Source organism: Indicator indicator, unplaced genomic scaffold, assembly GCF_027791375.1.
Source record: "Indicator indicator isolate 239-I01 unplaced genomic scaffold, UM_Iind_1.1 iindUn_scaffold_69, whole genome shotgun sequence".
In the NCBI taxonomy this organism is placed as follows: Eukaryota; Metazoa; Chordata; class Aves; order Piciformes; family Indicatoridae; genus Indicator; species Indicator indicator.
Window position 1 is genome coordinate 226,602 of NW_026539199.1, and position 24,053 is coordinate 250,654.

General features: G+C 58.2%; 1 protein-coding gene across 1 annotated transcript in view; it reads left to right on the top strand.

The window, feature by feature from the left end:
* Positions 1-24,053, top strand: part of HSF1 (heat shock transcription factor 1) — a 36,606-nt gene that overhangs the window by 3,965 nt on the left and 8,588 nt on the right. Inside the window, exons 3-10 of the mRNA XM_054398635.1 lie at positions 1,761-1,897; positions 3,331-3,455; positions 13,088-13,163; positions 13,989-14,050; positions 16,166-16,262; positions 19,057-19,193; positions 20,379-20,458; positions 20,537-20,609. Of these exons, the coding sequence (XP_054254610.1) occupies positions 1,761-1,897; positions 3,331-3,455; positions 13,088-13,163; positions 13,989-14,050; positions 16,166-16,262; positions 19,057-19,193; positions 20,379-20,458; positions 20,537-20,609 (787 nt within the window). The remainder of the gene's footprint in view (positions 1-1,760; positions 1,898-3,330; positions 3,456-13,087; positions 13,164-13,988; positions 14,051-16,165; positions 16,263-19,056; positions 19,194-20,378; positions 20,459-20,536; positions 20,610-24,053) is intronic.

Consider the following 24,053-nt stretch of genomic DNA (forward strand, 5'->3'; position numbering starts at 1 on the left):
GTCCCACCAAGACCAAGAAGGCCACCAGCAGCCTGGCCTGGAGCAGCCCCAGGAGAGGCAGCAGGAGCAGGGCAGGGATGGTGCCCCTGAGCTGGGGGTCACTGGGGAGGCTACCCCTGGAATGCTCAGCTTTAGGCCCCTGACTCCAAGAAGGACTTTGAGGGGCTGGAGGTGTCTAGAGAAGGGCAAGAAAGCTCTGGAGAAGGGTCTGGAGAACTTGTGAGGAGCAGCTGAGGGACCTGGGGACGTGGAGCCTGCAGCAGAGGAGGCTGAGGGGAGACCTTGTGGCTGTCTGCAAGTCCCTGAGAGGAGGCTGGAGCCAGGTGGGGCTGAGATCTCTTGTGCCAAGGGCTGGGCCAAGAGGAAGTGGCCTCAGATTTCCCCAAGTCAGGTTGAAGTTGGCCATGAGGAACAATTTCTGCCCCTTGAGGCTTGTGCAGGCCTGGCCCAGACTGCCCAGGGCAGTGGTAGAGTCCCCATCCCTGGAGGGGTTTCCAAGGTGTGGAGCTGTGGTGCTGAGGGCCATGGTTTGGTGTCAGTACTGGGTCAGTGGTTGGACTCCAGGAGCTTGAAGGCCTCTTCCATCCCATCCCATCCCATCCCATCCCATCCCATCCCATCCCATCCCATCCCATCCCAGTCTCTTTCCCCTCAGTCTCTGGATCTTTTCACCCTCAACCTTTGACGTTTCTCTGCCTCCATCCCTCCACCCCTGAGGTTCCTCTGCCCTTCCACCTCTCACAGTGACTCCCCCCTCTCCCCCTGAGCTGCTGCTGGTGCTGGCAGGCTGCCTGCTGGTGGGATCAGTGCCTGCTTGCAGCCAGCTCGGGGCTCAGGGGTGGGGATTATCCCTCAGACGTTGCTTCACGGCGTCTGCTCCGCTTCCTGCCGCGCTTCCTGCGATAGGCAGCGGCAGAAAGGCTTCTTTCAGCCCCCAGCCCCACAGCTCCAGCTGGGATTAAGGCTCCAGATGTGGCTGTCAGGAGCCATTCCCACCTTGGGATCCTTCTGTGCTGCTGAAGGAGAGGACCTCGATTTCACCCCCCAGCAGCTCCGCCTGGCTGATGTCACCACCGGAAGGTGGCATTGCTCCGGGAAAGCTTCTGGGAGGGGTTCACCCCCCAGCTGTGGGCCAAGCAGTGACCCCTGCCCTGAGTCATCCCAGCTCAGCTCCCAGCCCTTTGATCTGCTCCCAGGGGCTTCCAGGAGGGCTTGAGGGCATCTGAGGGCTTTGGAGCAGAGCTTCTGCACTCCCTGGCTCTCCTGCTGTCCCATCCCCCCATATCCCTCCTGGTGTCCCCCCTCACTTGTCCTTCCTGGTGTCCCCCTGTCCCTTCTCTTGCCCCATTTGCCTCCTGGTATGGGGTCCCTCCTGATGTCCCCATCCTTCCACCACCATCCCTCCTGAACACCCCTGTCCTTCCTCAAACCCCCTTTCCCTCCTGGTTCCCCCCCAACTCCATCCTTCCTTCTCTCCTATCTTTCCTTGTCCCCCCACTTCTCCTTTGACCCTTTCCCTTCCCTTCTTTTCCTGCTGGTGGGACAGGCCCTGGTGGCTGGAAAAGACTCCTCCAGCAGCCCTTGCAGGGAGGCTACCACAAGGCTTTGAGGAGCAGGTTCTGGTCCCACCCCTCACTTCTGGGGGGTGGTCTGGCAGCAGGGCAGTGGTGGAGCTCTGAGTGTTGGGGCAGAGAAAGGTCACTCTTGGTGGCTTCTCCTTCAGCCTGCTGAGCTCTCCTCCACTCCCCTCTCCCTTGCAGATGGCTTCCGGAAGGTTGTCCACATCGAGCAGGGAGGGTTGGTGAAACCAGAGAAGGATGACACAGAATTCCAGCATCCCTACTTCATCCGAGGCCAGGAGCACCTCCTGGAGAACATCAAGAGGAAAGTAACCAGTGTAAGTTCTGCAGCAGCTCCTGCCCCAGAGAAACCCTTTGAGGGCAGCTGGCTGAGCTCACAACCATCACCGTGCTGGAAGGGCTGAGGGACGCTGGTGGCTCCTGGTCATTGTCTCATGCAGACAGGAGCTGTGGTGCCATCTGCTCCTCGGGTCCTCTGTGCCAGTTCCTTTGGGTCATGAGGCTGCTTCTCCGTGTGTGCAGCCTTAGCTTGCTTAGGACACTGCTTGAGACTTCCCCAGCACCATCAGAAGGAACCAGTCAAGGCTCTGCCCTTGCAAACAAGACCACTCCTGAGTTCAGCAGGGGGACCTGCTGTGGTTCTCTGCACAAGTGGCTTCTGCTTGAGTTTAGCTCCATGGATGGAGAGATCTGCTCTGGAGACACACAAGAGCAGTTGGACCTTGTAGGAGGTTGGACCCAGCTTGGGACTGGTCTCTTCTTCCAAGGAAGAAGTGACAGGACAAAAGGAACCAGCCTCATATTTGTGCCCCTGACTCCAAGAAGGACCTTGAGAGGCTGGAGGTGTCCAGAGAAGGGCAATGAAGCTGGGGAAAGGTCTGGAGAACTTGTGAGGAGCAGCTAAGGGACCTGTAGGTGTTGAGCCTGGAGCAAAGCAGGCTGAGGGGAGACCTTCTGGCTCTCTGCAAGTCCCTGGGAGGAGGTTGGGGTGAGGGTTGTGGTCTTCTTCCAGGGGAAGTGACCTCAAATTGCCCCAGGGGAGACTCAGGTTGGCTGTGAGGAACAAGTTCTGCCCCTTGAGGCTTGTCCAAGCCTGGCCCAGGCTGCTCAGGGCAGTGGTGGAGACTCCATGGAATCATGGAATGCACTGGATTGGAAAGGACCCTCAAAGGTCATCTTGTCCAACCCCCCTGCAGTGAGCAGGGCCATCTCCAACCAGATCAAGTTCCTCAGGGCCCCATCAAGTTTGACCTGGAAGGTCTCCACAGATGGAGCCTCTACCATCTCTCTGGGCAACCTTTTCCTGTGTTCCACCACCCATCCCTAGAGGGGTTTCCAAGCCATGGAGATGTGCTGCTGAGGGCCATGGTTTGGTGGTGCCCTAGAAGTGCTGGGTCACTGGTTGGACTCCACCAGCTTGAAGGTCTCTTCCAACCCATCCCATGATTCTGTATCAAGAAGGTCTTGGTCCATGGTCCTTCTGAAGTTTTGCAGAAGCAAACAGCTCCTTGCAGGGCTTCACTTCCCCCTGAGCACTCCATTTCTCACCCAAAAAGGTCCATTTTCAGGCTGTGACCCAACTGGATGTTCTCCAAACATCAGCCCTCCTGCAGAAAAGCCTCTTTGGTAGCCCTCTGGGGATGCCACTCTGGTGTGTGCCCACAGCAGCTGCTCTAGGGAGGGGACAGGAAGGGTTTGAAGCTTGGAGGAGGAAGGAAGCATCACCAGGCTCTGCCTTTCTGCTCTGCAGGTGTCCAACATAAAGAACGAGGACATCAAGGTCCGGCAGGACAACGTCACCAAGTTGCTGACTGACATCCAGGTGATGAAGGGCAAGCAGGAGAGCATGGACTCCAAGCTGATCGCCATGAAGCAGTATGTGTGGGCAGGGGGTGGTGGCACCTGCAGGGGGCTTTGCCCACCAGATCCCTTCCATCACCACCTTGCCTTTAGGTCCTGCTTTGGGAGAAGGTTGGGCACCTCTCTGGGCAGCCTGCTCCAGGCCTCGGATCCCTCCAAGCCAAGAGGTTGCTCCTGAGGGAACCTCCTGGCTTCCAGTTTGTGCCTGGTGCCCCTTGGCCTGTCCCTGGGCCCACTGGCAAGAGTCTGGCCCCAGCCTCTTGCCCCCTACCCTGCAGATGTTGAGAAGATTCCCTCTGAGTCTTCTCCTGTCCAGGCTAAGCAGCCCCAGGTCCTTCCCTCCTCAGAGTCTTCTCAGCAGCTTCCCAGCCTCCAGTGCCTCTCTCCAGTAGTTCCCAGTCTCTGAACTGGGGAGCCCAGGGCTGACCCCAGTTGTGCAGCTGTGTCCTGAGCAGGGCAGAGCAGAGGGGCAGGAGAACCTCCCTTGTGCTGCTGGCCACACTCTGCTGAATATCCCCAGGGGACTCTTGGCCCCAGGGTTCTCCTTTCCACCTCTGTGGCAGCTGCAGTCCTGTGACATGTTTTGGGGTGAGGTGCCTGGGCTCCATCTCCTGGCTGAAGGACCAGGAGACTTCACCAACACATTGAGTCGAGTGAGAAGGTCTCTGGGCTGGGTTCTTGCCCCTTCATTGGCTGCATCTTATACAAACATTAGCATAAATTAGCATAAATTAACATAATTGCCTTTCTTCATCACAAGCACTCTGGAAACCACTAGATGGAGTCCCTGCAGTAGCTCTTGGAGGTCTGCTAAGAGTAGAGACCCACCAAGCCCCCTCCATGCAGCCAAGCTGCCCTCTTCCTCTTCCCCCCAGTAGGACACTTCCAGACCAGTGCTTGGAACTTCTTGGAAGCTCCTGTGAGGAATTCTAAGAGCTTGGAGTGTGGTGAAAGAGCTTCACAGAAGCTCTTTATCTCCTGGGTGGTGCCTGAAAATGGTTCAGTCCCAACTGAGCCCCATAAGCCCAACTGTCCCTGGCCACAGCAGCTTCCAAACCACAGCTGGGCTCTGATCTGCACCACAGGAGCTGAAAACATTCAGTAAAAGCAACTGGGGGAACTGGTGAGTGGGGCAGGTTCAGGAGCAGGTTGATGGCACCACCAAGTCCCACCCTGACCAGCTGAGGCACATCCTGTGGGTTGGAACATCCACCTGCAACCTCTCCATGCCATGATGTCCTCTCCTTTGCTGAGTTTGCTCCACTCTTCCTGGCTGCTTCTCTTCCCCTCACCAGGGCAGGGATGGTCCTCCTGCACTGGGGAAGCCACCCCTGGAGTGCTGGACTCTTAACTCCAAGAAGGACCTTAAGGGGCTGGAGGTGTCCAGAGAAGGGCAAGGGAGCTGGGGAAGGGTTTGGAGAAGAAGGAGAAGGGTCTGGAGAACTTGTGAGGAGCAGCTGAGGGACCTGGGGCATGTTGAGCCTGGAGCAAAGCAGGCTGAGGAGAGACCTTGTGGCTCTCTGCAAGTGCCTGAGGGAAGGTTGGGTGAGGATTGGGGTCTTCTCCCAAGTGTTGGGACAAGAGGAATTGGCCTCAAGTTGCCCCAGGGGAGGTTGATGTTGGCCATGAGGAACAATTTCTGCCCCTTGAGGCTTGTGCAGGCCTGGCCCAGGCTACCCAGGGCAGTGGTGGAGTCCCATCCCTGGAGGGGTTTCCAGGCTGTGGAGCTGTGGTGCTGAGGGCCATGGTTTGGTGGTGCCCTGGCAGTGCTGGGTCAAAGAATGGACTTGATCATCATTGCCAACCTCAGCCTCCCCTGGGGCAACTTGAGGCTGCTTCCTCTTGGCCCAGCCCTTGGCACAAGAGATCTCAGCCCCACCTGGCTCCAGCCTCCTCTCAGGCACTTGCAGACAGCCACAAGGTCTCCCCTCAGCCTCCTTTGCTGCAGGCTCCACACCCCCAGGCCCCTCAGCTGTTCTTCACAAGTTCTCCAGACCCTTCTCCTTCTTTTCCAGACCCTTCCTCAGCTTTGCTGCCCTTCTCTGGACACCTCCAGCCCCCTGGGCAGCCTCTTCCAGGGCTCCATCACCCTCATTCAAGAATTTTCTCCTCCTGGCAGAGCCAGGATCTGTGCTCTGTGGTGGCTTCCATGCATCCCCACTTCCAAGTGTGCTCTTCATCACTCTGCTTGCTGGCTGAGTTGTTGGTGACCCCTGGCTCCTCCAGCCTTGCTCCCAGCCTGTGGTCCATGCTTTTATGACCTCTAAATTGGACAGCTGCTCTGTGGTGTTTTATGGCCTCGCTGTGCAGATGTTGTTCAGCTCCAGCTGTTCAGAGTTGGGAGCCAAAACACTTCAACCATGGCCTCCACGTGTTGGGCTGGTCCTGAGGGACCTTCCCTGGCTCTCAGTCAAACATCAGCTTGATCTTAACAGGCCTTTGATGGCTCCTAATGCTGAGCACGAGGTGGGATCTTCTGGTTTATCTCCACTGCTGTGTTTTATGAGCTTGCTCCCTGCCTGAGAACATCTGAAGGCACTTTTATTGCTCCTTCCAAACCTTCAGACCCGTGGAGGACTTGGGCTTGGGGGCCCTGAGTGAAATCTGAAGCTCATTACCACCATCTTCTGACGTGCTGATGAGGAAATAACTCAACCCAACTGGTGTCTCCCATCCCTGCTTGGTAGGACAAGCTCCAGCTTCATGTCTCAGCCTTTCCACTCAGTCACTGGATGGTTGCAAAGACCTTGAAGGTCATGGAGTCCAACCAACAATGCAACACCACTATGGCCTGGTGTGGCACCACCAGAGCAGGTTGCTCACAGCCCCAGCCAAGCTGCCCTGGGACGGTTCCAGGGCTGGGACATCTCCCACCTCTCTGGGCAGCCTGGGCCAGGCTCTCCACACCCTTCCAGTGCAGAATTTCTTCCTCAGTTCCAGGCTCCATCTCCCTGTTCCAGTTCAAACCCAGCACCCCTGGTCCTTCCACAACACCTCCTGATGAAGGTCCCTCCCCTGTGTTCCTGGAGCCCCCTGAAGTCCTGCAAGACTACCATAGGTCTCCCTGGAGCCTTCTCTTTTCCAGGCTGAATGACCCCAACTCTCCTTCCCTCTGCCCTTTGTGGAGAGAACAGAGCTGGAAGATCAGGACCTTTGATTCACCACCTCCCAGCCTGGTGGAGTGGGAAGGGACCTCTGGAGCTCACCCAGGGCAGCCCCCTGCTCCAGCAGGGGCACCCACAGCAGGTGCCCAGGATCCCCATGCCCAGCTGGCTTTGGAAGCTCTCCACACAAGGAGACTCCACAACCTCTCTGGGCAGCCTGCTCCAGGCCTCAGAACCCTCCAAGCCAAGAGGTTGCTCCTGAGGGAACCTCCTGGCTTCCAGTTTGTGCCTGGTGCCCCTTGGCCTGTCCCTGGGCACCACTGGCAAGAGTCTGGCCCCAGCCTCTTGCCCCCCACCCTCTGGAGATGCCATCGAAGGCTTCTGGTGTGCTGGGGGTCATCACTGGTGTCATTGTTCTCCCCTTCTCCTTGCTGACCTTTGACTTCCTGATGGCTGAGTGATGAGGAGGCTGGGAGGTGGTTTCCCCTGAATGATCAAAGGCTTTTCTCATCATCTGAAGTCCTCCAAACTTGTGGTCATTTCAGAAGCTCATTTAGGGCCTTTGATTGCTCAAGTGAGCAGCTTAATGACCTGGTGTTAGGTGCCTCCATCTTCAGATGGTGACTTTGGAACCTCCAGGAGATAAAAAGCTCCTTTGTCTGGTGTGGTTGCTCTGCCAAAGGTGAAGCCCATGTCCAGTGGTGGGGTTGTTCAAGCACATGGAAAATTTGGAACTGGGAACAGGCACTTTTGGAGGACCACTAAAGGTCTCCAGGTGTAGAAGGATCTGCAAAAGGAGTGAAGATGCTTTTGGAGAGGTGCAAAGAGCACTGAAGGTCCTGTACATGCTTAGACTAAAATCAGCTTGGTCCTTCTCTATGAAAGGAAGACAAGGTTCTTCTTGGGGACAAGGAGGAGGAAGAGGCCTCAAGTTGCTCCAGAAGAAGTTTAGGTTGGACATGAAGAGCAAAGGAGACTGAGGGGAGACCTTCTGGCTCTCTGCAAGTCCCTGAGAGGAGGCTGGAGCCAGGTGGGGCTGAGATCTCTTGTGCCAAGCATTGGGCCAAGAGGAAGCAGCCTCAAGTTGCCCAAAGGGAGGTTGAGGTTGGCCATGAGGAACAATTTCTGCCCCTTGAGGCTTGTGCAGGCCTGGCCCAGGCTGCCCAGGGCAGTGGTGGAGTCCCCATCCCTGGAGGGGTTTCCAAGCCATGGAGCTGTGGTGCTGAGGGCCATGGGTTGGTGGTGCCCTGGCAGTGCTGGGTCACTGGTTGGACTCCAGGAGTCTTGCAGACCTCTTCCAACCCAACCCATTCATGACTCCATGATTAAGAGCAAAGGAGCAGAGTTAGGTTTTCCCACCCTCCTGGAGAAAAGCTTTGAGACCTTCATTAGCCATTGCATGTGGAGCCATGGCCATCACCTTCCCACAGTTCTTCTGTCCTCACCGTAGCTCTTCATGACTGCTGATGGACCTCCTGGTCCCAGCACACTGCAGTGAGCAGAACTCCAGGCAAGGGGAAGGGGGGGAGTGTGTGAAATGGTTGGAAATGGCTGGGTTAGAGTCAAAATAGCTCAGGAAGGTGGAGTGTTGCTGACTCCAGGAGAGGCTGACCACCTGCTGACCAAACTAAGCCACCAAAAGGGGATTGCTGGGGCTTCTGCTGGCTTCTTCTTGCCATGGTGAGCTGGAAGGAGACAAATTGGTGCATGAAGATGACTGGGGCCTGGAGCAGCTCCTCTGTGAAGCCAGGCTGAGAGAGTTGGGGTTGTTCAGCCTGAAGAAGAGAAGGCTCCAGGAGACCTTCTGGTGGCCTTGCAGGACTTCAAGGGGGCTGCAGGAGAGCTGAGGAGGGACCTTCATCAGGAAGTACTGTGGTGGGACCAGGGGTGCTGGGTTTGAACTGGAACAGGGAGATGAAGCCTGGAGCTGAGGATGAAATTCTGCACTGGGAGGGTGTGGAGAGCCTGTCCCAGGCTGCCCAGAGAGGTGGGAGATGTCCCAGCCCTGGAACCATCCCAGGGCAGCTTGGCTGGGGCTGTGAGCAACCTGCTGTGGTTGATGTCCCTGCTGACTGCAGGGGTTGACCTGGGTGACCTTTGAAGGTCCCTTCAGCCCAACCCAGTCCATGACTCCATGGCTCTGTGACAGGAGCTGGGCAATCCTGTCATGCTGGAGTAATCTGCTGCCCCCAGCTCTGGGGCTTTGGGACTTCCTGAGGTCCAGGTGATGCCCTGGTCCATGATGTTCCTCTTTCCATTTGTTCTCCTTTGTGTGTCCCATGGCTCCAGGGCTGGCAGCAGATCCTGCATCCTAATGAGATGGTGTCTGGAGAAGCCTCTGCCTTTGTTTGGCCCAAATCTGCCAGCTGCTGACTTCAGTGGGGGGGACAGAGGGGACATTTGCTGCCTGTTTCTGCTTGGCTTTGTCTGGTGGCTGCCACGGGGTTGGGGTTTCACAGCCCCCCTCCTCATTTCTCATGTCACCATCATGTCCTCTAGGCTGGGGGTTGCTCTCTCTGCTGCTTCATCTTGTCCTCTGCCCCAGTCTGCTCATTTTTATGGCCACAACCCCCACCCCATCTCTCCTGCCTTTCTGCTCTGCTGGAGACCAACCACTGGTGGTGAACATCCACAGTCCCAGTGATGGGGTTCAGGGTTGTCCTCAAAGGCTGAAACCACCCTTGGGTTGTTCTGCTGAGGCTTTAACCCAGCCCAAAATGGGGGTCAGGGTTCTCAGAGGTTAAAAACACCCCAAAAGAGGCTTCAGGATTGCCCTCAAAGGCTAAGATCATCCTTGTCTCATTCTGATGAGCCTTCAAGCCACCCCAAAATGAGGTTCAGGGTTGCTCCAAAGGCTAAAATCACCCCAAAACAGGGTCTGAAGTTGTCCCAAAGGCTAAAGCCACCCTGGGGCTGTTCTGGTGAGCCTTTAAGCCACCCCAAAATGGGCTTCAATGTTGCTCCAAAGGCTGAACCCATCCTTGGACTGTTCTGGTGAGGCTCTGAACCTTCTGCTGACAGGGTTCAGGGTTCTCCAAGGGTAAAACCATCCTCACGTCATTCTGTTGAGGCTTTGAGCCTTTGCCTTCCTCTTTCTCCTTTCTCCTCCTTCCTCCTCCTTCCTCCTTTTCCCTTCCTCTCCTTTCCTCCTTCCTCCTCCTTCCTCTCCCTTCTCCTTCCTCCTCCTTCCTCTCCCTTCTCCTTCCTCCTCCTTCCTCTCCCTTCTCCTTCCTCCCCCTTCCTCTCCCTTCTCCTTCCTCCACCTTCCTCTCCCTTCTCCTTCCTCCCCCTTCCTCCCCCTTACTCCTCCTTCCTCCCCCTTCCTCCCCCTTCCTCCCCCTTCCTCCCCCTTCCTCCTCCTTCCTCCCCCTTCCTCCTCCTTCCTCCTCCTTCCTCTCCCTCCTCCTTCGTCCTTTTCCCGTCCTCCTCCTTCCTCCTTTTCCCTTCCTCCTCCTTCCTCCTTTTCCCTTCCTCCTCCTTTTCCCTCCTTTTCCCTTCCTCCTCCTTTTCCCTCCTTTTCCCTTCCTCCTCCTTTTCCCTCCTTTTCCCTTCCTCCTCCTTTTCCCTCCTTTTCCCTTCCTCCTCCTTTTCCCTCCTTTTCCCTTCCTCCTCCTTTTCCCTCCTTTTCCCTTCCTCCTCCTTTTCCCTCCTTTTCCCTTCCTCCTCCTTTTCCCTCCTTTTCCCTTCCTCCTCCTTTTCCCTCCTTTTCCCTTCCTCCTCCTTTTCCCTCCTTTTCCCTTCCTCCTCCTTTTCCCTCCTTTTCCCTCCTTTTCCCTTCCTCCTCCTTTTCCCTCCTTTTCCCTCCTTTTCCCTTCCTCCTCCTTTTCCCTCCTTTTCCCTCCTTTTCCCTTCCTCCTCCTTTTCCCTCCTTTTCCCTCCTTTTCCCTTCCTCCTCCTTTTCCCTCCTTTTCCCTTCCTCCTCCTTTTCCCTCCTTTTCCCTTCCTCCTCCTTCCTCCTTTTCCCTTCCTCCTCCTTTCCCTCCTTCTCCTTCCTCCCCAACCCCTTTTCTCGAGCCGCCGGCCCCCCTGCCCAGCTCGGGGCAGGTCCCATCTGCAGCGGCCAGGCTCGTCCGTGCGGCTGTCCCTGCGGAGCAGCAGCGAGGAGCAGCAGGTGCTGAGCGGGGCCCTTGCTGCCACCCCATGAAATATTGCCGGGCCCAGAGGCTCGGGCAGCTCCTTTCACGCCTGCTGTCGGCAAGCGCTGCAGAGCAGCCCTGAGAAGCTCTTCGGTGGCCCTTTAATTGCCTCATCAAGCAGCCTGGGAGGTATCAAAGGGGGGTTTGGCCGCTGTCTGATCGGCGGAGCCCTTGGGGGAGCTGGTCTCCAGCTGTTCCTGCCCCGCTGCCTAATGAGCAGCTCCCCTGCTTCCTTTCTTCTCCTCCCGCGATCCATCACCGCCTCCCGCGGTGGCTCAGGTGTGAGCCGCGTCCTGCGCACCGCTTCGGCTCCACCTCTTCCCTTGGGCATTTGCGGCTCCGGCTCTGCCCCGCGCACAGCCTGGGGCCCGGCAGCTCCTCCGCGCTGCCTGCGCGGCCCCAGGCCGCTGCCGGAGCCGCCTTCAGCTGCTCCATGCCCAGGGAATCCGGGATAATTTACGGCCCCTGCCCGGCTCCCGCGGCTGCCGGCGCCGCCGAGCGCGAAATTGGGCAGCTGCGGCCCGGCCCGGAGACCGTGGGGACGTGGCGCCAGCTGCAGCCCCGGCCCCGGCCCCGCTGCTGCTGGGGACACCCCCAGTTCGGGCCCCTTCAGGACGTCCCGGAGTTGATCTCTTTGGGCACACCCCGAGTTTGATCCCTTTCAGGACACTGAGCTTGCTGCATTTGGGGACCCCTAATTTTGATCCCTTTCAGGACACTCTGAGTTTGCTGCATTTGGGGGCACCCCAACCTTAAAGCCTTGGGGACACCCCGAGTTTGATCCCTTTCAGGACACTCTGAGTTTGTGCATTTGGGGACACCCCAACCTTAAAGCCTTGGGGACACCCCGAGTTTGATCCTTTTCAGGACACTGAGTTTGCTGCATTTGGGGACACCCCAACCTTAAAGCCTTGGGGACACCCCGAGTTTGATCCCTTTCAGGACACTGAGTTTGCTGCATTTGGGGACACCCCAACCTTAAAGCCTTGGGGACACCCCGAGTTTGATCCCTTTCAGGACACTCTGAGTTTGTGCATTTGGGGACACCCCAACCTTAAAGCCTTGGGGACACCCCGAGTTTGATCCCTTTCAGGACACTCTGAGTTTGTGCATTTGGGGACACCCCAACCTTAAAGCCTTGGGGACACCCCGAGTTTGATCCTTTTCAGGACACTGAGTTTGCTGCATTTGGGGACACCCCAACCTTAAAGCCTTGGGGACACCCCGAGTTTGATCCCTTTCAGGACACTCTGAGTTTGCTGTTTTGGGGACACACTGAGTTTGATGCCTTAGAGGACAGGCTGAGTTCAGTCCCTTTGAGGACACCCCAAGTTTGCTGCCTTTGAGGATACCTGAAGTTTGATGCTTTTGAGGACACCCTGAGATTGGTCCTTTCCAAACACCCCAAGTCTGACCCTTTTGAGGACACTCCATATTTGCTGCCTTTGAGGACCATCCTGAGTGTGATCCCTTTGGGAGCATCCTGAGTTTGGTCCCTTTGAGGACACCCTGAATTTGATGCCTTTAAAGACACCCCATGTTTGATCCTTTCGAGGAAACCCCAAGCTTGTTGCCTTTGAGCACACCCCAAATGTTATGCCTTTGGAGATACCCTGAGTTTGATCCATCTGGGGACACCCTGAGTATGATCCCTTTCAGGACACCGTGAGTTTACTGCCTTTGGTGACCCCCAAAGGTCACCAAACATCTTCTCAACATCTGCAGGGTGTGGGGCAAGAAGTTGAGGCCAGACTCTTGCCAGTGGTGCCCAGGGACAGGCCAAGGGGCACCAGGCACAAACTGGAAGCCAGGAGGTTCCCTCAGGAGCAACCTCTTGGCTTGGAGGGTTCCGAGGCCTGGAGCAGGCTGCCCAGAGAGGTTGTGGAGTCTCCTTGTGTGGAGAGCTTCCAAAGCCAGCTGGGCATGGGGATCCTGGGCACCTGCTGTGGGTGCCCCTGCTGGAGCAGGGGGGCTGCAGTGGGTGAGCTCCAGAGGTCCCTTTCAACCTCACCATTCCATGATCTCCAGCTAGAGCAGGTCACATCCAAGGGGTAGATGCTGTCCAAGGCCCCATCTCAGTGCAGCCTCAGGCTCTGCTGGATGTGGAGCTGGCTCCTCCTCACCCTTCCCTCCCCTCTTCATCCCTGGAGACCTCAATTTCTCACCAGCTCCACCTGCACCTGGGTCAGATCAAGGACATTGAGCTCCATCCTTGGGGACCTTCCCACAGGGACATGGTAATGGCCTGGAGCAGATGTGAGCTGGAGATCATAGAGAAGTTAATCACTCCCAGCCCCAGGAGCTGCTCAATGAGCTGGGGGCTGGAGATGGTGGCCTCAGGTTGTCTCCTCACCCCCCCTAACCACCAGCATAGGTTACTGTCTCAGAGCTTTGTCTTCTCTTGCAGTGAGAATGAAGCCTTGTGGAGGGAGGTGGCCAGCTTGAGGCAGAAGCACGCCCAGCAGCAGAAGGTGGTCAACAAGGTACATCCTGAGCCTCCAGGAGAGATTGGGACCTTCTGGGGATATGTGACCAGGAGACTGGGACCTGGTCTGCTGGAGGGTTTGAAGGATCTGCTGGGGGGATGAAGGCTCTCCAGAGGGACTTGAGGTTCTTCAGAGGGATCTGGTCAGGCTGCATCAATGGGCCAAGACCAGTGGGATGAGGTTGACCAAGGCCAAGTGCAGGAGAATGAGAAGAAGGAGAAGGGTCTGGAGAACTTGTGAGGAGCAGCTGAGGGACCTGGGCTTGTGGAGCCTGGAGCAGAGGAGGCTGAGGGGAGACCTTGTGGCTGTCTGCAAGTGCCTGAGAGGAGGCTGGAGCCAGGTGGGGCTGAGATCTCTTGTGCCAAGCATTGGCCCAAGAGGAAGCAGCCTCAAGTTGTCCTTCCAAGCCAAGAGGTGGCTTCCGAGGGAGGTTGCCCCAGGGGAGGTTGATGTTGGCCATGAGGAACAATTTCTGCCCCTTGAGGCTTGTGCAGGCCTGGCCCAGGCTGCCCAGGGCAGTGGTGGAGTCTCCATTGCAAGCTGTGGTGCTGAGGGCCATAGTTTGATGGTGCTCTGGCAGTGCTGGGTCACTGGTTGGACTCTCCACGAGCTTGGAAGCCTCTTCCTACTACAACCACGTCGTGATTCCATCCTTCATGATTCCCTTGGCTGCCAGGCCATGGTTTCACCCTCAACCTCCTCCTGAGGGTTGTGCTCAGCTCTCTGCCATGTCCCCAGAAGACAAGCTCCCAAACTGTCCTCAAACTGCTTCTGTCCAAGTCCTGTCCACACCATCACAATTGTCCTCTTGCCTCCTTACAGCTCATCCAGTTCTTGATCTCCTTGGTGCAATCCAACCGGATCCTTGGGGTGAAGAGGAAGATGTAAGTTGGGTCTTCTCCCTTCCCTGGTTGAGGAGGATCAAGGTGGGACCACCCCCAGGGGATCCCCCAGATCTCTGCCTTCTGGGGCAGCCCACACCATGAGGGGTGGGGTCTTCTGGTGCTCAAATGGTCCCCTGCAGCTCCTGGGGGAAAGCAACCTCCTGCTGTCCCAGGCTGCTGGGACACCATCACAAGCTGGCCAAACCTCTCCTCAAATGTGCCATGGGTTCTTGTGTGCCTTACTGGCTGTACTGGAGGAACCTTCTGGTTCTTTGGAGAAAAAGAAGAAATAAGAGGTGGTCCAGAGAGGTGGGAGATGCCCCAATCCCTGGAACCATCCCAGGTCATCTTGGCTGAGGCTCTGAGCAACCTGCTGTGGTTGGAGATGTCCCTGCTGACTGCAGGGGGTTGGTGCAGATGGGCTTTTGAAGGGCCCCCCTCACCCAAACCAGTCAATCATTCCATGAACTCCTACTTAGAGGCAAGTCCAAGCTCTGGAGAACTCAGGGTTGTTCTAGATGAGATTTAGAGTGAAGGGTGTACAGCAGAAGTGTTTGGAGCACAGGGAGAAGGGTCTGGAGAACTTGTGAGGAGCAGCTGAGGGACCTGGGGGTGTGGAGCCTGCAGCAGAGGAGGCTGAGGGGACACCTTGTGGCTCTTTGCAAGTCCCTGAGAGGAGGCTGGAGCCAGTGGTGGAGTCCCCATCCCTGGAGGGGTTTCCAAGCCATGGAGCTGTGGTGGTGTGTGTAAGGGACCTTCAAAGGTCACCCAGTCCAACCCCTGCAGTCAGCAGGGACATCAACCACAGCAGGTTGCTCACAGCCCCAGCCAAGCTGCCCTGGGATGGTTCCAGGGCTGGGACATCTCCCACCTCTCTGGGCAGCCTGGGCCAGGCTCTCCACACCCTCCCAGTGCAGATCTTTTTTCTCAGCTCCAGGCTCCATCTCCCTGTTCCATCTCCCCAGCACCCCTGGTCCCACCACAGTACTTCCTGATGAAGGTCCCTCCCCAGCTCTCCTGCAGCCCCCTTGAAGTCCTGCAAGGCCACCAGAAGGTCTCCCTGGAGCCTTCTCTTCTCTGAGCTGAAAACTCCCCATGGCCATTTCTCCACCTAGAACCCTCAAACCTGGTGCTGATCATGTGTTGGTTGGGTGCAAGACTATTGACACCACCACCTCCATGGCCACTTGTCCAGCTGGGACACCCAAACCTGGGTCTGATTTGACACCACCACCTCCATGGCCACTTGTCCACCCGGGACACCCAAACCTGGGTCTGATTTGACACCACCACCTCCATGGCCACTTGTCCACCCAGGACACCCAAACCTGGGTCTGATTTGACACCACCACCTCCATGGCCACTTGTCCACCCAGGACACCCAAACCTGGGTCTGATTTGACACCACCACCTCCATGGCCACTTGTCCACCTGGAACACCCAAACCTGGGTCTGATTTGACACCACTGCTTCCATGGCCACTTGTCCACCTGGAACACCCAAACCTGGGTCTGATTTGACACCACCACCTCCATGGCCACTTGTCCACCCAGGACACCCAAACCTGGGTCTGATTTGACACCACCACCTCCATGGCCACTTGTCCACCTGGAACACCCAAACCTGGGTCTGATTTGACACCACCACCTCCATGGCCACTTGTCCACCCAGGACACCCAAACCTGGGTCTGATTTGACACCACCACCTCCGTGGCCTCTTGTCCACCCAGGACACCCAAACCTGGGTCTGATTTGACACCACTGCTTCCATGGCCACTTGTCCACCCAGGACACCCAAACCTGGGTCTGATTTGACACCACCACCTCCATGGCCACTTGTCCACCCAGGACACCCAAACCTGGGTCTGATTTGACACCACCACCTCCGTGGCCACTTGTCCACCCAGGACACCCAAACCTGGGTCTGATTTGACACCACCACCTCCGTGGCCTCTTGTCCACCCAGGACCCCCAAAGCTGGTGCTGATCATGTGTTGGTTGGGTGCAGGAACCCATCTGTGGTGGCTGATGGGTGGGTTCCTCGATGGAAAGGAGGTGGCCAGGGGCTGGTGGTGGCAGGGTGGTGACTGCTGTGGTGTCTGGGGTGTCTTGCAGCCCGCTGATGTTGAATGACAGCAGCTCAGCACATTCCATGCCCAAGTACAGTCGCCAGTACTCCTTGGAGCACGTCCATGGCGCCTCCCCCTACGCAGTAAGTAGGACCTGGCCCTGGGGAGGGGGAGGAGGACACAGCTTTGATGGTAGGGACACACTTGAGTTTCTTCTCCAGCTGCTCTTTTCTTTGTTTTGGTTGGTAGAGAGCCCTCAGCTGGTAGGTTCTCTGGTGGTTCTGGTGGGGACCCAGAGTTGGCTTCCAGGGCATGCCAGGAGTTGTCTGGGCTGAAGTGATGCCATCTCGATGAGCTTCCATCTGCTGCCTTGGGCCATGGTTGGTTTTGTCACGGGAGAATGGATCTGATGTTGGGCAACCCCTGCTGAACATTTCCTCATCTTGCCCAGTGGCTATGTGACTGTGTGTGACCATGGACCTGAGGGATGTGTGACCTTGGGTCCCCTCATTGTCTGTGACCATTTGGCCCCTAACTCCAAGAAGGACCTTGAGGGGCTGGAGGTGTCCAGAGAAGGGAAAGAGAGAAGGAGAAGAGTCAGGAGAAGAAGGAGAAGGGTCTGGAGAACTTGTGAGTAGCAGCTGAGAGACCTGGGGGTGTGGAGCCTGGATCAAGGAGGCTGAGGGAGACCTTGTGGCTGTCTGCAAGTGCCTGAGAGGAGGCTGGAGCCAGGTGGGGCTGAGATCTCTTGTGCCAAGTGTTGGGCCAAGAGGAAGCAGCCTCAGTTTGCCTCAGTTCAGGTTGGACATCAGAAGAAAATTCTTTACTGGAGGAATTCTCAAACACTGGCCCAGGCTGCCCAGGGCAGTGGTGGAGTTCCCATCCCTGGAGGGCTTTCAAAGCTGTGGAGCTGTGGTGCTGAGGACCATGGTTTGGTGGTGCCCTGGCAGTGCTGGGTCACTGGTTGGACTCGAGCTTGGATTCTCTGACTGAGAGGAGATCTTCTTAATGCTCTCCAAGAGCTAAAGGACCCATGGGGGCAAGAGACTGGGGCCAGACTCTTGCCAGTGGTGCCCAGGGACAGGCCAAGGGGCACCAGGCACAAACTGGAAGCCAGGAGGTTCCCTCAGGAGCAACCTCTTGGCTTGGAGGGTTCTGAGGCCTGGAGCAGGCTGCCCAGAGAGGTTGTGGAGTCTCCTTGTGTGGAGAGCTTCCAAAGCCAGCTGGGCATGGGGATCCTGGGCACCTGCTGTGGGTGCCCCTGCTGGAGCAGGGGGCTGCCCTGGGTGAGCTCCTGAGGTCTTTTCCAACCCCATCATGCTGGCATTCAGTGACCCAAAGTGTCTAAGCTCCTTAAAGAGCTCTCCAGCAGTGGGACCACCCTCTCTGGAAGCTCTCTGATCCCCTTCCAGCTCCACCTCATCCTCTGATCTCTCTTTTTAGCAGCAAACACTTACCCAGGCCTGCTGGGACCTCTTCCAGGTCTTGCTGGATTGTCCACATGATGGGAAAAGCAGCTCCTCAGCCTTTCTTCTACATCAGCCTTAATGTTTTTCAACCTCAAAGTGCCCCAGAATTAGGCAAGTCTCCAGAGGGAGCTGCCAATGAGGACCCTGGGTCCTGACACTGCCCCAGGCCTGGCTTTGATGGTGAAGAAAACTCTGGAGCTTGCCCAATAAGAGTGTTGAGGTGGCAGAAGAACTTGGTGGGGGTGAACTGTGGGTGGTCCTGATAGCACTGATCCAGCATCTCCTCACCAGAGCCAGTGCTGCCTGGAAGAGTGATGGAATCACTGAATGGGTTGGGTTGGAGGAGACCTGCAGGCTCCTGGAGTCCAACCAGTGACCCAGCAGTGCCAGGGCACCACCAACCCATGGCCCTCAGCACCACAGCTCCACAGCCTGGAAACCCCTCCAGGGATGGGGACTCCACCACTGCCCTGGGCAGCCTGGGCCAGGCCTGCACAAGCCTCAAGGGGCAGAAATTGTTCCTCATGGCCAACCTCAACCTCCCCTGGGGCAACTTGAGGCTGCTTGTTCCTGGCTCAGCACTTGGCACAAGAGATCTCAGCCCCACCTGGCTCCAGCCTCCTCTCAGGCACTTGCAGACAGCCACAAGGTCTCCTCTCAGCCTCCTTTGCTGCAGGTTCCACACCCCCAGGTCCCTCAGCTGCTCCTCACAAGTTCTCCAGACCCTTCTCCTTCTCCAAACCCTTCCCCATCTCCCTTGCTCTTCTCTGGACACCTCCAACCCATCCAGGTCCTTCTTGAAGTCAGGGGCCCAAAGCTGAGCCCAGCACACCAGGGGTGGCCTCCCCAGTGCCCCCACTCCAGGGGCACCATCCCTGCCCTGCTCCTGCTGCCCACCCTGGGGCTGCTCCAGGCCAGGCTGCTGGTGGCCTTCTTGGCCACCTGGGCACACTCTGGCTCCTCTCCAGCTGCTGCCAGCAGCCCCCCAGAGCCTTTCCCACCAGGCACTTTCCAGCCCCTCTGCCCCCAGCCTGGAGCCTTCCTGGCCTTGGTGAGACCCAAGGGCAGGACCTGGCACTTGGCCTTGGTCAACCTCCTCCCATTGGCCTCCCCCAGCCAGCCTGGCCAGGGCTCTCTGGGGAACCCAAACCCTTCAGATGAGCCTCCAACCCCTCCAGCAGATCCTCTTACCTTCAGCAGCTCAACAGTTCCCCCTCACCTTGGTGCCATCCTCAAACTTCCCAAGGGTTCCTCATTCTCCTCATCCAGGTCATGGACCAGAGACCACAGATAACAATGGTTTTGGTCATACTTTGGGTCCTAGATGTTATGTGGAGTCCCACATCATCGTTTTCCTTGGCTTTGGGGCCATTCTGATGTTCCTCCTGCTGCTGGATCTCCTGTCTGGGGATAAAGGCTGATATGTGCTGAGTTCTTCACCTCACCAACCTTCTGATTGTCCTTCCAGGCTTCCTCCCCAGCCTACAGTGGCTCCAACCTCTATTCCCCAGATTCTTCAGCCAACTCTGGTCCCATCATCTCTGATGTGACTGAGCTGGCTCAGTCCAGCCCTTCAGCCTCTCCCAGTGGAAGTCTGGATGAAAGGTAGGCTGTGGTTCTCCTAAAACCTGGAGCCCTCAGGGTTGGGAGAAGGTGTTCCCCAGTGAGCGGAGCAGTAGACACCAGTATGATGACCTTCTCCTGCTGGAAGAGCTGGGAAGCAGCCCAGCCCCTGGGACAGGAGACCCTCAGGGTATTTGGTCTCAGTCCCTCCTACCTTAGCAGGACTTCAGGGAACCTTGGACCTGTTCCATCAGGGTAGTCCTGGTCAGGGCACTGCCCCCACAGCAGATTTTTGGTTGGTTTTGTTGAGATTGAAGCACTTGGTCCTCTGGGACCTCCTGGTGGACTCCAAGCTGCTCTTGAGTCCCCATGAGCCAGCTCTGGTGGCCAGGAAGGCCAAGGGTCTCCTGGGGACGTTCAGCAGCACAAGGGAGGTTCTCCTGCCCTTCTGCTCTGCCCTGCTCAGGACACAGCTGCACAACTGGGGTCAGCCCTGGGCTCCCCAGTTCAGAGACTGGGGAAGGGAAGGACCTAGGGCTGCTTAGCCTGGACAGGAGAGGACTCAGAGGGAATCTTCTCAACATATTCGGGGGGGGGCCAAGAAGCTGGGGCCGGACTCTTGCCAGTGGTGCCCAGGGACAGGTCAAGGGGCACCAGGCACAAACTGGAAGCCAGGAGGTTCCCTCAGGAGCAACCTCTTGGCTTGGAGGGTTCTGAGGCCTGGAGCAGGCTGCCCAGAGAGGTTGTGGAGTCTGGGTGGACTGGGTGAGCTCCAGAGGTGGCACCACCTTCTGTGGGAGCTCTCTGATCCCATTGCCCAGAGAGGTGGGAGATGCCCCAACCATGGAACTATCCCAGGCCAGGTTGTTTGGGGCTCTGAGCAACCTGCTCTGGTTGGAGATGTTCCTGCTGAGTGCAGGGGTTTGGACTAGGTGACCTTTGAAGGTCCCTTCCCACCCAAAGCAGTCCATGATGCTGTGATGAGTCTTCAGCCACCAGAACCATGCTGAGGCTGGGCCCACAGCAGGAGCTGCTGTGTGAGGGCAGCGGATGAGGAGCAGAAGCAGAGAAGCAATCTTGAGGTTCTCCTTCATCCTCATGGTTGTAACTGAGTCTGGAGGCTTCCTCCTTGAGGAGGCCACCAGGAGCTGGAGCAGCTCTCGGGCGTGGCCGATGCCTCGGTGTCAGCTTTTCAGCCCTCTTCTTCCTCCTCCTCCTCCTCCCCAGGAGTAGTCCTGTGGTCCGCATCAAGGAAGAACCCCCCAGTCCCACCCACAGCCCCCAGCTGGAGGAGAGCAGCCCAGGGAAGAACCCTCCAGCTGTGGAAGCTCCTCTCTTCCCCTCCACCTTCATCGACTCCATCCTGCAGGAGAACGACGCCGGCGCCGCGCCCGCCGGTGACAGCACCTCGCAGCCTCAGCCCCAGGAAAAGTGCCTCAGCGTCGCCTGTCTCGACAAGTAAGTGTCCTCTCAGGGCACCCCGGCCTGCCCCTCATCCCACCACTCCCTCCACCACCATGAACCTCTCAGAGGTCCTACCAAGGCTTCCAGCCAGCCCTGCGAGCCCAAGGAGGTCACCCCATGGCTTCTAGGTGCAGCCCTCCCTGCCCGGGCTCCATGTTTTCCTCTCCCCTTCCTGTTTGGAGCAATGAGTGTGTCCCACCACCAGCTGTGTCCCACCACCAGCTGTGTCCCACCACCAGCTGTGTCCCATCACCAGCTGTGTCCCATCACCAGCTGTGTTCCGTCACCAGCTGTGTCCCACCACCAGCTGTGTCCCATCACCAGCTGTGTCCCGTCACCAGCTGTGTCCCGTCACCAGCTGTGTCCCATCACCAGCTGTGTCCCACCACCAGCTGTGTCCCGTCACCAGCTGTGTCCTGTCACCAGCTGTGTCCCACCACCAGCTGTGTCCCATCACCAGCTGTGTCCCACCACCAGCTGTGTCCCACCACCAGCTGTGTCCCGTCACCAGCTGTGTCCCACCACCAGCTGTGTCCCATCACCAGCTGTGTCCCATCACCAGCTGTGTCCCGTCACCAGCTGTGTCCCACCACCAGCTGTGTCCCACCACCAGCTGTGTCCCGTCACCAGCTGTGTCCCGTCACCAGCTGTGTCCCACCACCAGCTGTGTCCCACCACCAGCTGTGTCCCACCACCAGCTGTGTCCCCTCACCAGCTGTGTCCCACCACCAGCTGTGTCCCATCACCAGCTGTGTCCCACCACCAGCTGTCCGTCACCAGTGTCCACCAGCTGTGTCCACCACCAGCTGTGTCCCGTCACCAGCTGTGTCCCCCCACCAGCTGTGTCCCCCCACCAGCTGTGTCCCACCACCAGCTGTGTCCCATCACCAGCTGTGTCCCACCACCAGCTGTGTCCCGTCACCAGCTGTGTCCCACCACCAGCTGTGTCCCACCACCAGCTGTGTCCCGTCACCAGCTGTGTCCCGTCACCAGCTGTGTCCCATCACCAGCTGTGTCCCACCACCAGCTGTGTCCCACCACCAGCTGTGTTCCACCACCAGCTGTGTCCCGTCACCAGCTGTGTCCCGTCACCAGCTGTGTCCCGTCACCAGCTGTGTTCCACCACCAGCTGTGTCCCACCACCAGCTGTGTTCCACCACCAGCTGTGTCCCATCACCAGCTGTGTCCCACCACCAGCTGTGTCCCACCACCAGCTGTGTCCCGTCACCAGCTGTGTCCCGTCACCAGCTGTGTCCCACCACCAGCTGTGTCCCACCACCAGCTGTGTCCCATCACCAGCTGTGTCCCACCACCAGCTGTGTCCCACCACCAGCTGTGTCCCACCACCAGCTGTGTCCCGTCACCAGCTGTGTCCCGTCACCAGCTGTGTCCCACCACCAGCTGTGTCCCACCACCAGCTGTGTCCCACCACCAGCTGTGTCCCACCACCAGCTGTGTCCCATCACCAGCTGTGTCCCGTCACCAGCTGTGTCCCACCACCAGCTGTGTCCCATCACCAGCTGTGTCCCACCACCAGCTGTGTCCCATCACCAGCTGTGTCCCGTCACCAGCTGTGTCCCACCACCAGCTGTGTCCCACCACCAGCTGTGTCCCGTCACCAGCTGTGTCCCGTCACCAGCTGTGTCCCGTCACCAGCTGTGTCCCATCACCAGCTGTGTCCCGTCACCAGCTGTGTCCCACCACCAGCTGTGTCCCACCACCAGCTGTGTCCCGTCACCAGCTGTGTCCCGTCACCAGCTGTGTCCCGTCACCAGCTGTGTCCCGTCACCAGCTGTGTCCCGTCACCAGCTGTGTCCCACCACCAGCTGTGTCCCACCACCAGCTGTGTCCCACCACCAGCTGTGTCCCACCACCAGCTGTGTCCCATCACCAGCTGTGTCCCGTCACCAGCTGTGTCCCACCACCAGCTGTGTCCCATCACCAGCTGTGTCCCACCACCAGCTGTGTCCCATCACCAGCTGTGTCCCGTCACCAGCTGTGTCCCATCACCAGCTGTGTCCCGTCACCAGCTGTGTCCCACCACCAGCTGTGTCCCACCACCAGCTGTGTCCCGTCACCAGCTGTGTCCTGTCACCAGCTGTGTCCCGTCACCAGCTGTGTCCCGTCACCAGCTGTGTCCCACCACCAGCTGTGTCCCACCACCAGCTGTGTCCCACCACCAGCTGTGTCCCGTCACCAGCTGTGTCCCACCACCAGCTGTGTCCCACCACCAGCTGTGTCCCACCACCAGCTGTGTCCCACCACCAGCTGTGTCCCGTCACCAGCTGTGTCCCACCACCAGCTGTGTCCCACCACCAGCTGTGTTCCACCACCAGCTGTGTCCCACCACCAGCTGTGTCCCGTCACCAGCTGTGTTCCGTCACCAGCTGTGTTCCGTCACCAGCTGTGTCCCGTCACCAGCTGTGTCCCACCACCAGCTGTGTCCCACCACCAGCTGTGTTCCACCACCAGCTGTGTCCCACCACCAGCTGTGTCCCACCACCAGCTGTGTCCCACCACCAGCTGTGTCCCATCACCAGCTGTGTCCCACCACCAGCTGTGTCCACCACCAGCTGTCCGTCACCAGCTGTGTCCCACCACCAGCTGTGTCCCATCACCAGCTGTGTCCCACCACCAGCTGTGTCCCACCACCAGCTGTGTCCCACCACCAGCTGTGTCCCATCACCAGCTGTGTCCCACCACCAGCTGTGTCCCACCACCAGCTGTGTCCCACCACCAGCTGTGTCCCACCACCAGCTGTGTCCCACCACCAGCTGTGTCCCACCACCAGCTGTGTCCCGTCACCAGCTGTGTCCCGTCACCAGCTGTGTCCCACCACCAGCTGTGTCCCACCACCAGCTGTGTCCCACCACCAGCTGTGTCCCGTCACCAGCTGTGTCCCATCACCAGCTGTGTCCCTTCACCAGCTGTGTCCCGTCACCAGCTGTGTCCCACCACCAGCTGTGTCCCACCACCAGCTGTGTCCACCACCAGCTGTGTCCCACCACCAGCTGTGTCCCACCACCAGCTGTGTCCCACCACCAGCTGTGTCCCATCACCAGCTGTGTCCCACCACCAGCTGTGTCCCACCACCAGCTGTGTCCCGTCACCAGCTGTGTCCCACCACCAGCTGTGTCCCATCACCAGCTGTGTCCCGTCACCAGCTGTGTCCCACCACCAGCTGTGTCCCATCACCAGCTGTGTCCCACCACCAGCTGTGTCCCACCACCAGCTGTGTCCCATCACCAGCTGTGTCCCACCACCAGCTGTGTCCCGTCACCAGCTGTGTCCCGTCACCAGCTGTGTCCCGTCACCAGCTGTGTCCCATCACCAGCTGTGTCCCACCACCAGCTGTGTCCCATCACCAGCTGTGTCCCACCACCAGCTGTGTTCCGTCACCAGCTGTGTCCCACCACCAGCTGTGTCCCGTCACCAGCT